The sequence below is a fragment of the Babylonia areolata genome, chromosome 11 (assembly GCF_041734735.1).
Source record: "Babylonia areolata isolate BAREFJ2019XMU chromosome 11, ASM4173473v1, whole genome shotgun sequence".
NCBI classification, from domain to species: Eukaryota; Metazoa; Mollusca; class Gastropoda; order Neogastropoda; family Buccinidae; genus Babylonia; species Babylonia areolata.
This window is the reverse complement of record NC_134886.1, coordinates 42224571-42243697: the sequence shown is the minus strand read 5'-3', so window position 1 is coordinate 42243697 and position 19127 is coordinate 42224571. Positions and strand designations below refer to the sequence as shown.

At 44.8% G+C, this 19127-nt stretch overlaps 1 protein-coding gene across 1 annotated transcript in view; it reads right to left on the bottom strand.

Annotated features, from left to right (window-relative positions):
* LOC143287743 (enolase-like) overlaps positions 1–19127 on the bottom strand; it is a 49417-nt gene that overhangs the window by 11660 nt on the left and 18630 nt on the right. The window contains exons 8-10 of the mRNA XM_076595994.1: positions 16717–16858; positions 15572–15661; positions 318–374 (exon numbers count right to left, since the gene is read on the bottom strand). Of these exons, the coding sequence (XP_076452109.1) occupies positions 318–374; positions 15572–15661; positions 16717–16858 (289 nt within the window). The remainder of the gene's footprint in view (positions 1–317; positions 375–15571; positions 15662–16716; positions 16859–19127) is intronic.

Sequence of the window (19127 nt, the reverse complement as noted above, 5' to 3'; positions counted from 1 at the left end):
TTCAGGACAAACCCAAAGCAACATGGGACTGAAATTAAAATTAATCCTAATATGTGGCATAACATAAAAACATCTTATCACATGCTCTATAATAAAACAAGCACTGGCATCTGTTGAAATCCTAATACTCATTGTGTTTTCTTTTCTAAACATCTCAGGATAAACACTTAATAAAAGAACAACAGGACTGATTCAATCTCATATTTAAAGACATGTTATTTCCCCATGTTTTGTCATACAAAGAAACAAACACATGGCAAGGACTAAATCTCAAGAAACACATGGCATGGACTAAATCTGTTTAAGACTCTACTCACCTTCATTGTTGTCCAGGATGTTTGGAGCAAAGCCTCCCTCGTCTCCCACATTGCAGGCTTCACACACACAAACACACACACACACACAAAACCCACAAAGTCAAATGAATCCTTATACCTTAACCACTTCTTACCACTGGTCATATGATACATGTCCATTATTTTGTACTACGGTGTGCCTTTTAGGTTTTTTGTCATTCACCTATTTACCCCTCGCCTGCCACAGATTTTAACAATGTCATTCCTGTGTGCTGCGGTAAAACTCGGAGTCTCCACCGCAGTGCAAAAAAAAAAAAAAAAAAAATGTGCACTGATTCCTCAAATACAAAGATATCTCCTTGAAATGTTGGATGAAGATCATACATTGCACTTAAAGCAGATGGTAAAGTTACCATGATTCCTTGTATAACTGCTGTTAATGTTTTAAATCTAATCTATAAACAATTTCCATGAAATCAAGTCAACTTTGTTTTCACGGGGAGCCTGTGGCCAGAACTGCATCAGCCAGAACTGCATCAGATTCAGAGCTTCAAAAAGAAGCTAGCCAGCCATCCCTCTCCCTCCTCTTGCAGGTGGCGAGCTTTACAGACCACCCCTTTCCTCTTCCCCCTTTCCTTTCCACCTACACATGTAGAGTGACAGTGCTTGTGCTGGCAACTGATTCATGTTCACAGCCAAGTTACTCCTGGCCTGCTTCAGACACAGACTGATAGTCTCCAACACAATGCTTACATCACTGGTATTTTCACTCTGTGTCACTAGGTGGATTGTGACTGTTATCATCAAAGTCCAAACCTGCACCTGAACCATCACCCTCATCACTTTAACAAGCTTTCTTCCCCACTGTCCATATCTTTCTGTCTCCTGAGCCACTTCTAAGGCTTTAAACCTTTGAAAAATGAGCCTAGATCGATCTCTGCTACACAACACCATTTTGACCACCTGCAAGTGACTTTGCAATTTCCTACTGCCTATCAGTCATACAGTATAGACCATACAAGCCCAAGGGATGAAAACAAACATTCCAGAAGACAGTGGGAAACAAAGTAGGTTGTTCCCCTGTAACTATCAACCATGAATTGCTGATGAAAACTGGACATAAGAGACATGTATGCATGTAACAGAGCGACAAAAGGGACTTGAGTCTCACGTCCCAAGACGGGCTACAGGTTAAATACTTATCAAACAATAAATATGGTTATTCTCGGTGAGACTGAAGCACACAGCAAGCCATTGTCTCTCATCCCTTCCCATCAGCATGCATGCAAGTAAACAGTGGGTACAGATAAATAAACCCAGAAATATCCTCAGACAAGAGAGGCAAAGCCTTCATGGTCTGCAAATGATTCCTACTAATTTTAAAAGACAAAAAGGGAAAAGGACATCAGCACCCCCCACACCCTCACTTTTTTTTCTTTCTGAGTGTTACACAGCCATAGCAACCAAAAGCTGTTGGAAGCATGTGCCCATGTTCACCTGTCATATATGAAACCCAAACCATGACTATAGAACATCAAGCAGGAGTACATCTCCCTAGCTATGAGGTTTTGCTACAATCGTGATATGTATGCATTCATTTGTGTTCTAAGTAATACTGTACCAGGTCAGGTCAGGTCATTAGATCTGCTACTGGTAACCTGTAATCCAGTACAACCTGTTCAGGGTCGGGTTGCCGGCGACTAAACCGGCACTCCCACCGCCCCCTTCCGGGACTGGTGAGGCAGGTGGCTAGACACCCTTATGGAGATCCATAAAAGGGCATTGGCTCAGGAGAGCCACCGACAGCCATCTAGCTCCACCGTGCTGTGTGCATGCCACACGCAGTTGGCCCCCGGGGTGTGTCTACCCATGCATGTGAAGTCTGGATCTGGCAGAATCTGCAGAAGAAACCTATCGGTTAAACGGAGAGGAAGGCGGTTACAGCAACGCACTGTGGAGTGCAGAGAGCAAGATGAGACACCGAAAGGATATCTTGGTCATCCACTGCATCCGTGCTCATCCTCCAGTCGTCTCGACTTAGTCTTGCCACTGGAAATTGGTGGACCAGGACGAGAGAGTGAGGTCGACGTTGCGCAACTCCTCTTCACTTTAAACAAACTCATCGCGCAAGTCATCAGTCATCCAAAATGACCTTTCATCCTTCATCATTTCATCACCCCCAAGTCCTGTGACGACAGGCGAGCGACGAAACGACAGGTGTGGGTACACTGGCAGTCGCAGCCGCAGACCTGCACGCAGGTGGCTCAGGCCATAGGGTCGTTCTTCGTCAACAGGAGCAGCGATGGAGCTCGGCAGCCGTCTGAGCAGCCCTCTTTAGGAATGCACTGCTCACCTCCCTGGCATGAGGAAGGGGCTAGAAAAGGTGCCCTAAAAATTGCCTGCTCCATATCACCCTGGCCAGCATTCCGCGGCTGGCGGGGACCCTACATCAGCGGTCGAAACAAGAAAGAAAAGAAAAAAACAAGGATCGTTCCTCTCACCATTGGTGCTTGGAACATAAGGACTCTCCTGGACAGAGATAACGCGGACAGACCCCAAAGGAGAACGGCACTAGTTGCATCCGAACTCGCCAGATACAACATTGACATCGCAGCCTTGAGTGAGACTCGGCTTGCAGGCGAAGGCGAGCTCTGTGAACAGGGATCTGGTTACACCTCCTTCTGGAGTGGACGAGGAAGCGAAGAGCGACGTGAGGCTGGTGTTGGTTTTGCAGTAAAAACAGCACTTGTCAGCAAGCTAGCTGGAATCCCAAAGGGAGTCAACGATAGGCTTATGACCATGAAACTCCCACTGGCATCTGGCCAGAAGCACCTCACCATTGTCAGTGCCTACGCCCCAACCATGACCAACCCGGATGAAGTGAAGGCGAAGTTCTACGAGGACCTTCACTCTGTCATTGCTGCTATCCCTAAAGCAGACAAGCTCATCATTCTTGGGGACTTCAATGCTAGAGTTGGCTCTGACTACATCTCCTGGGATGGAGTGATTGGAAAGCACGGTGTGGGCCACTGCAACCCAAATGGATTGCTGTTGCTTCAGACCTGTGCAGAGCACGAACTGCTGATAACCAACACAGTTTTCTGCCTCCCTACCCGTAACAGGACGTCATGGATGCACCCTCGCTCAAAGCATTGGCATCTCATCGATTACGTCATCGTCAGGAAAAGGGATAGGCAAGATGTACGTGTAACAAAGACCATGTGCGGCGCCGAGTGTTGGGCAGACCATCACCTTGTAGTCTCGAAGCTGAATATTCGAATCCAGCGCAAGAGACGCCCCCAAAGCCAGAAGGCTCCAAAACGGCTCAACATCGCTAAGCTGAAAAACATCACCATCAAACAGTCCTTTGTGGAGCTGCTGGAAGATCATCTGGAATCCGCCTCTCTGGACAACCAGAATGTGGAGTCTGACTGGAGGACCCTGCGCGAGCTGATCTATAGTACAGCTTCAGAGACCCTGGGACCCATGACCAGAAAGCACAAAGACTGGTTTGATGAAAACTGTGATGAAATCAAGCAGCTTCTGGATGAGAAACGCCGTCTGCATCAAGCCTAACTGAGCAACCCAAAGTCCACATCAAAAAAGGATGCGTACGATGCCATCCGCAGGACTGTTCAGCAAAAGTTACGCCAGATGCAGGATAAGTGGATGAGTGACAAAGCTGATGAGATCCAGGGATATGCTGACAGGCACGATATGAAGAGGTTCTATGATGCCTTAAAAGAAGTCTACGGCCCCACATCCTCAGGATCATCCCCCCTCCTCAGTGCAGATGGGAATACTTTGATCACCGAGAAGGAGAAAATTCTCGAACGCTGGGCTGAGCACTTCAACAGTGTCTTAAATCACCCTTCCTCCATAGATGATGAAGCCATAGACCGTCTCCCACAAGTCCCCATCAACGAAGCACTGGACGATCCGCCAACACCTCTTGAGACCCAGAAAGCAATCCGTCTGTTATCCAGTGGCAAAGCACCTGGCTCAGACTCCATACCAGCAGAGGTCTACAAGGGTGGAGGCACTGTGCTGACTGAGAAGCTCCATCAGCTGTACTCACTCATGTGGAAAGAAGAGACGATCCCCCAGGATTTCAAAGATGCATCTATCATTCACTTGTACAAGCGAAAGGGGAACCGGCAAGCCTGTGATAACCATCGGGGCATTTCCTTGCTCTCCATCGCAGGCAAGATACTTGCCAGGATCCTGCTAAACCGCCTCACAGCACACCTTGACCAAGGTCATTTGCCTGAGAGCCAATGTGGATTCCGGAAAGAGCGCGGAACCACCGACATGGTGTTTGCTGCAAGGCAGCTGCAAGAGAAATGTCAGGAGCAAAATGCTGATCTGTTCTCCACCTATGTTGACCTCACTAAGGCCTTCGACACCGTGAGTAGAGAGGGACTGTGGAAGATCATGGCCAAGTACGGATGCCCTCAGAAATTTATTTCCTTGGTCAGCCAATTCCATGAAGGCATGCAGGCTTGAGTCCAGGACAAAGGCGAAACATCTGCTCCTTTTGCTGTCACAAATGGTGTCAAGCAAGGCTGCGTCCTGGCTCCAACGCTGTTCAGCCTCATGTTCTCTGCAATGCTTACTGATGCCTTCAGAGATGGCGATGTTGGAATCAGCCTAAAGTACCGAACAGATGGCAAGTTGTTTAACCTCAGAAGGCTTCAAGCAAAAACTAAGGTCATGACAGACATCAGAGACTTTTTGTTTGCTGATGATTGTGCCCTCAATGCTGGATCTGAAGCTGACATGCAACTCAGCGTCGACAAGTTTGCCACTGCCAGCAGGAACTTCGGCCTTTCCATCAGCAAGAGGAAAACTGAAGTTCTCCATCAGCCAGCCCCAGGGAAACCCTACGTTGAGCCCAACATCACGGTCAACGGTCAGAGACTCAGTGCGGTGGAGCTGTTCACATACCTGGGCAGCACACTGTCACGAAATGCGACCATCGACGATGAAGTGAACATCAGGATTGCAAGAGCAAGCGCAACTTTTGGTAGACTCAATGCAAATGTCTGGAACAGAAGAGGCATTAGTCTTGAGACCAAGCTAAAGGTCTACAGAGCAGTAGTTCTCCCCACACTACTGTACGCCTGCAAAACTTGAAATTGAAATTATGGTGCTTAGAGCCTCGCCAACCACTAAGGCAATCTCAAGGCTATCGCCGCGTCAATAACTACTACAAGGATAAAAAACAACCAATTAAAACGAGTCACCACTTCAAACTTTCCACTCCAAAGTTAAAAAAAACTTCCATAGTTTAACACCTTCAAATCTGGTTAAAAATGTTCACTTCTTTTAAGAAGTCCATCAGCGCCCACGGAGGGACATCACGAAACAAAGTCTTCAAAGAAACCGCCGTGTAATGTCTGCATCTAACGTCATGCAGATCCCAACAGTCAAGGAGCACGTGTTTCATGGTGAGAGGCTCGTCACAGGGAATGCATCGAGGGGCCTCCTCCCCCTTCAACAAGTAAGAATGAGTAAAAAAAAAGTGTGCCCCGTACGCAGTCTGCACAGCACAGACTCCTCCTTTCTGTTCTTCACCCCCGAAGGGAGGGTCTCTTTTAGGTCCGGACGGATCTGGAAGAGCTTGTTGTCCGTCTGGGTTTTCCATTCCTCTTGCCAAAGATCCTTAACGTAAGTGTTCACCTTCCGCTTCATGTCTGTATAGGGTACAAAGGATCTGGATAATTCTTTCTTTACAGCGTTCCTGGCCAGCAGGTCCGCCCTTTCGTTACCACGAATGCCAAAATGTCCGGGAACCCAGGCCAACACAACCTCGTATCCTTTCTTCGTTGTGAGAGTAAAATCTTCATAAAATTCCAGCAGTTTGGGATGAGTGATATTCCTGCAGGCGATCGCCTCCAGGGCTGACAAGGAGTCGGAAAAGATCATGAATCTCTTTTGTTTCGAAGACAGAACCATTTTTACCGCCAGAACCAGTGCGGTCAGTTCCGCGGTGTACACCGAGCTGTCAGACAGGATGTGTTCCGTTGAGGGCCGGTCAGGAAAGGCGGGACAGAACGCAGATGCAGCAACTCCGTCCTCTGACTTGGAACTGTCAGTGAAGATGCTTTGAAAAGTGGGGAATTTGTGGCAGAGTTCCGAAAAGTAAGTTCTGTAGGCCAGAGAACTGGTGGTGTCTTTACGGTATGAGGCCAGATCGAATCGGACCTCAGGTGTTGTAAAGGTCCACGGAGGGCTGTCAGGGAACTTAGAGAAATCTGAGATGCCACCGACATCCAGATCAGCATTTTCTAAGTGCGGCTGAATGCGGAGTCCGAGAGGCGGTATGCAGTTTGGGTTGTCTGTAAATTTCTTATCGAAAGGGTTGTTGAATACAGCGTCATAAGCAGGGTTTGTAGGTTCAGAAAACAATTTCAAATAATAATTCAGGGTCAGCTTCAGTCTGCGGTTGGAGAGAGGCGGTTCCCCCGCCTCTGCGTACAGGCTGTGCACAGGGCTGGTGCGGAAAGCACCTAAGCTGAGACGGAGCCCTTGGTGGTGTACAGGGTCCAACAGTTTCAGGTAGGACGGTCTGGCCGAGCCGTATACTACACTTCCATAATCCAGTTTGGACCGGACCAGGACTCTGTAGAGGTGCAAGAGAGTTCTCTTATCAGCACCCCAGTTCATGCGTGCCACAACTCGGATGATGTTCAGGGCTTTTTGGCAAGATACTTTCAGCTGTTTAATATGGCTGAGGAAGTTCAGCTTCTGATCAAAGACGACCCCTAAAAATCTGGCTTCCTTGGCCGCTGGGATGGTGGATTTTCCCAGACGGATTTCAGGGTCCGGATAGAACTGGCGAAAATTATGAAAATGGATGCATTCAGTTTTGGAGGACGAATGTCGTGGACGCAGAGCTGAAGCCGTCGCTGGATGCTGGCATATGTGCTGCCGGTTGCATATAAGGCAAAATCGTCCACGAACAGCGAGCTGTCCGATCCCCTCTGAACGGAATGAACGATGTCATTAATTTTGATGCTGAAAAGAGCCGGCGACAGGATGCTCCCTTGCGGGACACCCAGCTCCTGCTCGTGAATGTCGGACAGGGTGGTGCCGAGTCTCACCTGGAATTGTCTGTCTTGTAAAAAAAAAACTGTGGATGAACTGAGGCAGGTGTCCTCGGAAGCCAAGCTTGTGCAAGTCCGAGAGAATACTAAATTTCCACGTGGTATCGTAAGCTTTCTCCAAGTCAAAAAATATGGCCACCACATGTTGTTTGTTTACAAAGGCATTTCTTACAGTGGTTTCCAGATGAACCAGATGGTCAACGGTAGAGCGATGCTTGCGGAAACCGCACTGTTCTTTCGCCAGAAGGCCGTCGGTCTCTAGTTTCCACATCAGTCTACCATTGACCATCTTCTCCATCAGTTTGCAGATGCAGCTGGTCAGTGCAATTGGGCGGTAGTTGGAGGGGTTCGTGGGGTCTTTTCCCGGTTTCGGCAGTGGGATTATGAGTAGGTAGCGGCAGCCCCCATGGCCGACGCCGGGAAACCTATGAACGCCTAAAAAATTGACTAATTTTGAAGTGCGTTTTCTCAAATTTGATTTCATTTTGTGAAAAACTATCCAACTGAAATAATTATTTATCATCCATATTTTTAATTTTTTATTGTGTTTGCTTTATACAATGCGTAATGAGTTCGCGGATGGAAGAAAAAGAAGTGTACTGTAACGCGAAATAGTGATCCTTGTTCAATGGCGGCCGGCGTCTTTCTGAGCGCAACACAGTTAAGTTTCAACCACATAGTGGAAAAAATCGCATCCGGTGTTTTCCATTCATTGGTTACTGTTCGAAAAACTGGGAGCCGTGAAAGGCGAAAGTTCAAGGAGAACTTTCGTGTGTTTTTTTCCAAGCCTTGGGCGAAGTAGGGTAGTTAGATCTGAGCGCAAAGTTACGGGAATTTTTCGGCTATCTTTCAACGCCTCGCGCAGTTTGAAAATGAAATCTGACCCTACGCGATACTGTATGAGCGGTAAAGAGCATTTTCTACTGATTTCAATGGTATCCGAAACTAAGATTTTTGATCCATGGTCAATTTGCTCAAGCGATTCAAAAGCAGGTACCACTCTTCGTCAGTTGCGTCGGCCCGATCAACATTCGACACAGGAGAGCGGCACTTCATCTAACACAAAAATGGCATTGTTTCTCCAGAAAATCTCAAGTTTCATCAGTAAGTTTTATAATATTTTTGAAAACAAATGTCTTTAGCACTTTCATGCACAATATTGAGCTGAAGTTCTTTGAATCAGGATTTTGATCGATGTCAGTAACTGAGCAGCTTGGATCTATTTCATCAGTGTTTTCGTAACGTGACACCGTGTTTCAATCGCAACACGATTTATCTTTTTCTGAGTAAAACACACAAAAACTATTGATACAGAATGAAAAATGGACATGTTAAAACAGAGCCCATGAATTTCAATTACTAATATTTGATTGATTTTTGCTTTAGTAAGCAAAATATTACCTGGGTCTAAAACCGGAAGTGCTCGGGACAGCATTAGCGTCGTCTGCTACAGACTCGGTGAGTGTTAAATAAGTGAGTAAAAAAATTGTAATGTGGTTTCTTTTTCCATAAGATGAGCATTTCATTCAACATCACACAAAAGTTTGATAGTCTGATATTCTAGTTGCTTTCTGCTTCGATAGCTGTGAAACTTTATATTAATATATACAGACAGATAGTTACTATGCTCTCACATTCCAAAAAGAACAAGAACACCAATTCATACTAACCCCCCCCCCCCCCCCACCCCCCCTCCTCTGCAAACTTCACTTTCATAATTTGCTGAAAGTTGTATAATCATTCCCCTCACTTGTCTCTGAGTATCATCCACCAATGGTAAGTAGAGGGGAGGGGGTTGTCAATGGTTGTGGCAAACTTGGCACTGAGACAAATCACTGACCACGTGCTCCGGCTTAGAATCCCTGACTGCTGACCCACCACCTCCTCCCTCCAGTCATCCCCTCCCCCATTTCTTTCCTGTCAGTGGAGTAGGTGTGTGTGTGTGAGTGAGAGAGAGAGAGCAAGTTTGCATTTGCACATGTATGCTTGTGAGTATGTGTATGTATGTCTGAGTATGAAAAAAGTGTAATGTGAAGAGATATATGATTAATTTGAACAGTGCAGTCAACATCCTGTTTCTTAAAAAAACTAACACCAATTTTTAACAAACTAAAATTAGTAAAAAGAAAATCAGTACAATAATACCCATAGCCTAAGCTGCACATCAGGTTAAGTCAAACTATATAACACTATCTGGGATCCAGCAATTAAGAGTATAACGTGTGTGTGTGCGTGTGTGTTCATGTAACCTATGATATGCTATGCATCTCGACTGCATGAAACAGGAAACAAAGAGATAATTCATGAAATGATAAAATGCAAAATACCATGCACATATTGTGAATGAAATATTCACTTTGATATATATATATATATATATCTAAGACATGCATTCTCACATACACACACAAATAAAGGTGAGTACACAAAATATATATATCAAAGAATAAGATACTAAGTATGATGTGCATATTAACAATAAAATATTCAATATTTAGTAATCATATATACCTAAGACATTTAGTAATACATTCATCTCAATCATGAAATGTAGTACCCTGAAGTGGAAATATTTGAGTAAATAATCGCATGCAACAAAGACACATAAGTTGAACAGTACATGTAGATGGCAAAGCTCTTGTCAGCAACTGGAAAGGACAGACCCCCAAAACTTCAGCCTCAGTTGCCCAAGCATAAGTTATTGCTGCAATCTGAGTTATTGTGTGAAAGGAAAATGCAGCCAAATAGTTCAGTGCAGTGAATTTTGTGTTGCTGTTTAATGCATACTTACCTGTCAGTATGCCATTTTATAATTCTGTTATCACAGTGTTTTCCTCCCACTCAAAACACACAGAAATTGACAAAATCCTAAACATATATTAAACTGAGAGCTCTGTTTTTGGTTGTATGTTTTAAATTTAATATAACTTTTGTTCTTTCTTATGAGCTGATCTGTGTATCTAACATGTTGCAGAAAGGGCTGCTCATGGCAGGGCATGCAAGACCTATTCATTGATCCAAAAAGGCCAGTATGAACAGCTCAGGTAGCGAGCAGTATGTTATTGCTGATGCCAGGAAACCTGTGAGTGCCAAAAAAGATATTTTTTGGTGTGCATTTTCTCTCTTGTGAATCAAATGCCATTTTGTGAAGAAATAAAGATGCATCATCCACCTTTTATTTCTTATTTATTGTGGTTCTTCTACAATGAAATGCATGACTGGTTTCATGGATGGAAGAAAAAGCTAGAGAGCTGAAAGAAAACATTCATATATCTGTCATTGTTGCTAGCAACTTAAGTAATATTTCACCATCAGTTCCAAAATCAGACTGATGCGCTCTCTGGTCATGTCAATCTTTTTATATGCATGTGAATCATGGACCCTCACAGCGGACTTAGAGAGAAGAATAAGAGCTGTAGAAATGAGGTGCTTCCGAAGACTCTTAGGCATCTCATACAAAGACCACATCACGAATGAAGAAGTCAAGAGACGCATCCGCAATGAAATCGGGCCCTATACTGACCTTCAAACACTCGCCAGACAACGAAAACTGAAGTGGTTTGGTCATGTCACACGCTCCTCTGGTCTTGCTAAAACAATCTTACAAGGCACAGTGAGGGGAGGAAGAAGAAGAGGCAGACAAAGGAAGAGATGGGAGGACAACATTCGAGAGTGGACAGGCATGGAGCTGAGAGACACCCTGAGAGCGGCCGAGAAACGCGAGGACTGGAGAAAGGTGGTTGACAAAGCTTCAAAGGCGCCCCAAAGGATTCGGAATCTGAGGGATTGGTGACGGTGACGTGACGGTGACGGGAACCTTTGTTGTGGAATGCCCCATCAACCTACCCATTCTGTACAATGCTCTCAAGTTGCATTTGTTTAAAAATTTGCAGTTATTTTGCAGAAGCTGATCAGCCAAGACCACTGGTAACTTATTGTGGCTGTAACTTCAATATTTTTTCAAAAACAAAAATTTTGAAGAAGTCTCATCCACAACGTGCACCCTTATTTATGAGGAAATCGGGTATCATTCCTTTTCTGCCAACTTTAGATGAAAGTTTTAAGATTGATTTTAATTTATTTTGAAAGCTGACATTTCACTTAATACACACACAAAATTTCCTGGTCCTACTTGTGACAGTTACTGAAATATTCATCTTTGCAGCATGCTACCCCAATAAACAGTCTTTTTTCCACTGGTCAAATTGAAGATTTTTCAGAGTTTGAGACTCTGATACTTAAAATTCAGTAAATTAACTTGCCTGAAAAAAATTCAGTGCACTTTTTGTGATGTATTCTGCAAGATATTTTATTATGAAATGCAGCTGTCTATTCTTTTCAGTGCTGTAGACCTTCAAAGTTGCTATTCTGTGCTGATTGACATGTCTTGATTTTCTATTTCCCCCTACTTTGACAGGCATATTTTCCAATTTCTTTGCTGCTGAAGTGTTATTTTTTTCTTGTGCAATATGCTATTATCATATGGATTTTAGAAGTATATGAGTTTTCATAACAGTATCATCATGGACAGTACAGTATGACTGTGAAAATGTGAAAATATTAAGTACTAACAGCATGTACGCATCGTCACATCTTTAAAATGGAATATCTTCAGAACCAATCAAGATATTCACTTACTTTTTTTTTCTTTTTTCTTATATTGTCTTGTTGTTTGCCAAAAATCACATTTCAGTCATTGTAATGAATATTTAAATTTTCACTGCCGCCACCTATTATGAGGGCTTTCCACCAGGAGGGTGGAAAAAAGCCTGTGACCCAGATGTGGTTATAAACTTTAAGCAGGGTGTCCAGACAGGTTTGGGGAAGGTGTTTTAAGAGTTTATAATGGACCTCGTCCATTCCTGGACAGGAATCCGTACAGGTCTGAAGGGCAGATTTAAGTTCATTCATTGTGAAAGGAAGGTTGTAATTCTCTGTGTTGTCGGAAAAGAAGTTACATGGTGTTTTTTCTGACAGGTTTTTGGTTTTAAGAAACCGAGCAGATTTGTTAGCAGATCTCGAGTTCTGTTCAATTGTGGAGGCAAGCAAATTGGCAACTGCTTTCTTCTCTGTGAACAGAGCGTCTGAAAGTTTAAGATGATGAAAGGTTGGGCATACGTTTTTGCCCTTAATTCTTTTTAAAACCCTCCACACTTTCTTCTTGGATGTGTTGGAGGTTAAGGAAGAGTAAAAATCTCTCCATGACTTCCTCTGGCTCTTTTTAAAAACATACCTTGCTTTCGTCCTCAGCTGTTGATGGGTTCGAACGCTATTGGTCTCCGAAAGACGCGTCGCTGCGCTCTCTTCCGAGACTTACGGGCCTCCCGACATTCCGCGTTGAACCAGGGCGTTCTATGGACCTGAGGCTTGGAGGTAGACGATGGGACTGCTGCTTTGGCGCAATCTAAAACGATCCGAGTCAGAGTGTCAGCAGGGTCCTTGCTTTTCAATACTGTTTCTTCCTGCAGCTCCGCTCTTATCTTCTTGGTAAAAAAACTCCAGTCTGCTTTGTCAAAGTTCAGGCGGTCAGGCAGAGAGTCACCTTCTCCATCTGTGGGGCGGAGGACGACAGGAAAGTGGTCACTCCCGTGCAGATCGTCGTGCACTTTCCACTCGTAGTCCAGGACCAATGATGGATCGCAGACCGACAGATCTAAACACGAGAGCTTTCCAGAGGACAGATGAAGGTAAGTGGGAGACTTGTCGTTAAGACAGCACAAGTCCATGTCGGAAAGAAGGTTTTCCAAGAGAAGACCTTGGGCTGATGTCATCTCACTTCCCCAGAGCGGGGAGTGTCCATTGAAGTCACCCAACAGTAAAAACGGACGTGGGAGCTGGTCGACCAGGTTCATGAGGTCCTGCCTCAGAACACGGACGGAAGGAGGAAGGTAGAGAGAGCAGACAGTGATGGTTTTCTCAAGTGTGACTCTGACTGCCACCGCCTGTAAAGGGGTGCTTAAAAGAACTGTACTGTATAAAAGGGACTTGTGAATAAAAAGAGTGACACCTCCCGTCAATCCCTCTTGCTTCGGTTGAGCGGGTTTAAAAACGGAGTTAAAACCAGAGAGAGATAAAACCTTGCCATCTCTTTGCAGAGTCTCCTGCAGCGCCAGCACTGAAGGTTTCAAAGCACGACAAAGCAGCTGGAGTTCCTGAAAATTGGCGTAGAACCCCCGGATGTTCCAGTGGATCACTGCCATTAAAAAAGTTAAAAAAAATAAAGCAGCAGCCTATTCCATCGCTACCCCCTGCTCCTCTGCTTGCGGTGGCTCAAGGTCGGCCAGGATGGAGTATTTATGTTTAAAAATTACTTTTTCGGATTCCGACCGAGTCGGAATATCCACGACCTCGGCCCCTCCCGTTCCGCCGAGGCCGCAACCCTCCCCTCCTTGAGTTTTGGAGGTACGGGGGGTTTCCGGCCACTTCCGCCAGCCCGAGGGCCAGGCAGACGAGAGGCGGGGCACAGTGTGGCTTCCGCTCAGGCAGGGGAACATGCGACATGGTGTTTGCCGTACGCCAGATGCAAGAGAAGTGCCGTGAGCAGAACAAGGAGCTCCACATGGTCTTTGTAGACCTGACTAAGGCCTTCGACACAGTGAACCACCATGGTCTGTGGAAGATCCTCCTAAAGTTCAGCTGCCCAGAGAGCCTAGTCCAGCTGATTGCGTCTTTCCACGCTGGCATGCAGGCGAGAGTACAGGAATATACTGACATATCAGATCCATTCCCTGTGGTAAATGGACTGAAGCAGGGCTGCGTCCTGGCACCCACACTGTTCTCCATTCTCTTCTATGCCATGCTGATTATTGCCTTCCAAGACTGACCAGGGCATCTACATTCAGTTTCGCACAGATGGCAAACTTTTCAACTTACGGAGACTCCACGCCAGGTCCAGGGTGTTTGAGGCACTGTTGAGAGAGTTCTTCTTCGCTGATGACTGCGCGCTTGCTGCACACACCCATGAGGACATGCAGTTCATTATGGACAGGTTCTCAACCTCCTGCAGGCACTTTGGACTCACCATCAGCCTCAGCAAGACCAAGTCCATGTACCAACCAGCTAGCTCACAGAACGCCAGTGCCTCCCCCCCACCTGCAATCAAGATCAATGACACAGAGATCAAGTCAGTCAACAAGTTTTGCTACCTGGGCAGCATCCTATGCAGCAACGGAGCCCTTGATGCAGAAGTGACGCTGTGCATCGCCAAGGCCAGCTTCACCTTTGGTAGACTCAACAACAGGCTGTGGAACAACAAAGGCATCAGGCTCAGCACCAAGATGAAAACCTAAAGAGCTGTTGTGCTGACCACCTTGTTGTACTGCTGTGAAACACGGACGACGTATCACCGTCACATTCAACAACTTGAGCAGTTTCACCAGAGATGCCTACGAAAGATCCTCGGCATAAAGTGGCAAGACAGGGTCTCCAACCTCCAGGTCCTAGAGAAAAGCGGCCTGCCCAGCATCAAAAGCCTGTTGATCCAGTGCCAGCTACGCTGGACAGGACACGTTGTCCGCATGACAGACAGCAGGATCCCGAAGATGCTTTTGTATGGCCAGCTAAAGGAAGGCCACCGTGAACTTGGAAGACCCTGCAAGTGCTTCAAGGGCACCTTGAAGACAAACCTCAAAGCCTGTGACATAGACATCGCTTCCTGGGAAACTGATGCCCTTGACCGCTCTCGCTGGAGGATGCTGTGCTCTAGTGGCATGAAGACGTTTGAAAACAAGAGAACGCTGGCCATTAAGGAGAAGCGTGAGCAAAGGAAGCAGGGCTCAACTTCTGGAGACATTTTGGGAAGTGCTGCGCATCCAGAATTGGCCTCTTCTCCCATATGAGGACACACACCGACAGATAAGCCTGCCCGCCTACTCATCCGTCGGACCGACGGGAGACTCTATCAGAACACAGAGTGTGAAACACAACAGCTTTTCTATGTCTGAAGTCTTTTTTTTCTTTTTCAAAATTAACTTTTTCGGATGAGAGATCTTTCAGAAAGAAAATTTCCCATAGCACATTCTGATTGTGTCCCATGACAAGGCAGAATTTTGCCATTCTAGCCGGTGGGTGCAGTAAGCCACATCTGAATTGACACAGGGCTGCCCGTTTTGTTCACAGTATAGACAGAGAGAGACAGAGGATGTATGAAACATCTGTCTGACTTACCATCCTGTCCATATTTTTTCTTGATGACACCTTTCAAATGGTGGTAGATCTCTGAGCCCATTTTCATAGCCTCTGAGAAGGACTTTGCTCCTGAAACACCCAAAGTTAGCCTATCAGTCATGACATCACACACTGAACAACCGTAAAGGAGGCATACACTTTGTTAGAAAAATCAGCATGGGGTCAATTTCATAACCGATGGAAGTTTTTAAAACATAAAGGAACATTATTCCCCGAGAATATTATTAAAGAAAAGATACCCAATCCATCAGCTTGCCATACAAGATTAATAACCTCTACTTTCTTCCGTATAAATCTTGATGCACTGAAGATAAAGTATAGTAAAAATGTTACATGCATCTGTGGTAAGCAGTTCAGCTTGCATCATTGTTTGTTTCACTGTCAGCAGTTACGTACCTTCTTGCCCAAGTATTTCAAAGAAAACAATAATTCTGCAGATGATTTTTGTAAAGTTATTTCTGACGAGGTTCTTATGGTCGAACTTTCACAGGCATTAGTTCATAGCCCTATTTCTACATTCCTTTAATGCACTTCAGAATTGTTATTGGTTTCTGATTATTATCATTATTATCACTGAATTGTTACTGTTAAATGTAATTGCATGTTAGTTATGCATTCTAAGGTAGTTTTCTAGTTTACCTTTTTTCCGTTTTCCTCTTCCTATCCATTATGGCATTATGCAATTAACACAAAACATGATCCTATCAGTCATGGCATCACATACTGAACACCCGTTTTCCTATAGTCATGGCATCACACCTGAAACACCCAATGATAGTCTAACAATTACAGCATATCAACAACTTAACACCCAGCGTTAAGCATAACACAAGACCTTAATTAAACACCCAAAGTTAGCCTTATCAGTTAAACCATCACAATATCTTAAAAAATTAAATTAGCCTATCAGTCAAGGCATTATACTGCAAACAACAAATGTTAGCCAGATCACGACACCTAAATATCAAAGTGTTCAGGTATTGTGAAAAAGAAAATTTATGTACTGGGAACGGTAAAATGAAACGTAAATTCAAGCAAAACATCTTTTTTTGGCACCCAGTTATTACAAATGTTCAACCACATATCCTGCTGTTCAACCAGATTCTAGTGCACAGGTGACTTACCTGTGGGCAAAATCATGAACTCCTGCATGGCCAGCTTGTTGCCAGCGTGGCTGCCACCATTGATGACATTGAAGGCTGGCACTGGCAAGATCAATTTCTTGTTGCCCGAAATATCTGCTATGTGCTGGTACAAAGGCACATTCTGAAACCAAACATAACATCTTCCTGATAAACAGTTTTGACTAGCACTGTGTGCCAGGGTCAAACCACTTATTCGACAGGATATCTATACACCCACAAAGGGTCTGTGTGCATCATAGCCACTGTTCCATTGTGTAAATGAGAATATCCTGAAATAAGTTTCACTTTGTTATTGGTGTGAGAAAAAGACAAAACAGGCCATATTTTCTGTATGTTCATTGTGACAACAGTTTTTTGCTGTTGTTTTTTTTTCTCAAGCGAAACATGAATCTGACCAAACAAAAAAAGTCTGTTTACATAAAAACCACCTTTCTGGGTGGGTGGGTGGGGGTGGGGGCATAATGGATATTACACCAAACATGAGTATTCTGAAACTAACCATGTGAAAGAAAATACCTTTTGATATATGTCAGTAAATTAATTTTCCTTCTGTGGTTTCTTATGCAGTGATAAGAAACTCTTGGGAGAGCTGGAGAGTACAAGGTCTTCAGAAAGGAAACCCCTTCAGTCAAGTGTTTCGGCCCTTATTTCCTTACACTCTAAGGGGGCCGGGCCGCACCCACGTCATGACTCCTGGATGCCCTTGTACTGCCGCTTTTTTTTTTCTCTTCTGGTCCTCAGCAGGTTCAAACCCGAGCCTCCAGGGTGGTCGCTACTTCAGGACTAAGTCACCTTTTCTGGCCACTGAGCCACCATACGCCTAGTTTGAGTAGGGAAATTTAATCTTTATGAAGTTTATTTTCATTCCTCCTCAACCAGATCCAGCTGGAACTCTTTTCTGCTGCTTCTGCCATTGTCTTGAGAGCCCATGTTCTCTCTCTGCCAGAAATCGATAGCCGTTTCATGAGGCTGTAGGCAGATGCACTCAAGCCCTCTTGCACCAATCTCTATGGCAAGGACTTTGGCTTGGAAGCCAGATTCTCTCAGGCAGCTGGCTAGACTGGCATACTTCTTAGTCTTGTAGATGTGGGCTTCTTCCATTCTGCTTTCATATAATAATAATAATAATAATGGGCATTTGTTAAGCGCTTTCCTCCCTTAAAGAGAGCTCAAAGTGCTTTACAATAAACATCAAACACACACACAAGCGTGCGCGTGCAATAACTCACAAAAGAAAGAAGAAAAATAATGATTTAGCACACAATAATATAAAACAGATTCAGAGACTACACGTATTACATAATTACACACACACACACACACACACAATGAAAGAGAGAGTGAGTTTGCATGACTTATAAATGAAAAGGTATGGAAGGTCTATGGATAGGCATTTTCAAAAAGATGTGTTTTCAGACCAGTTTTGAAAGATTGAAATGAAGGAGAGTGGCAAAGATCGTGAGGTAAACTGTTCCAGACATATGGAGCTGAATAAGAAAAGGAAGAATCACCGAAGGATCGGGTTTTAACACGGGGAGCAAGTAGCCGCCGTGAATCAGAAGATGATCTGAGTTGTCGACGGGATGTGTAGGTTTGAATCAATTCTTTCAGATACTGAGAGAAGCAGCACACAAAATGGAGTTGAAGGTGAGAATTGCAACTTTGTACTGAATGCGGGCAGAAATTGGTAACCAGTGGAGAGAACGCAGAAGATGAGTGATATTGTCAAGTCTTTTTGGTTCTAAAGATTAATCTTGCTCCTGTGTTTTGAACTTTCTGGAGTTTTTGTATTAAGTATCTAGGACAACCAATGAGTGAGTTACAGTAATCTAGTCTGGACAAGACAAGAGAGCACACCAGAGTTTGTGTTGCTTAGTAGTAAGGAGATGTGGTATGGCACAGTGAGCTCAAATGTTTTGTTGCCTTGGAGTGGAGTACTATGTCAGGTCTCATGCCACTCTTGCTGATGATTTCCAGGTGTTTCTTCCCCTCACGTAGGTCAACTGTGCATTCCCAATCTTCGGCACCATCAAGCAGGCCATGTTTCCATGCTTTGGATGTTATAGCTGTTCCTGGCCAGACTTTATTGCCTTCTGCAGAGAGGAACTCTACTGGAACTTCAGGTGGTGTGGGTGCTCCTTGGACTGTGCTCACCACGTGTGCAATTTCTTTTAGCACTTGGTTGTGCATCCATGTGTACCGTCCTTGGCTCAACACTGCTTTGCATGAGCTGAGGACATGTTCCACTGTCTGTCTGCCATGGCAGAGTGGGCACGCAGGGTCATCTGCTTTCCCCCATTTCACCAAGTTTGTATTTGAGGGACGGAGGCCGTACACAGATCTTAGGATGAAGCTGATCCTCAGAGGGGCCATGTTCCACATGTCACTCC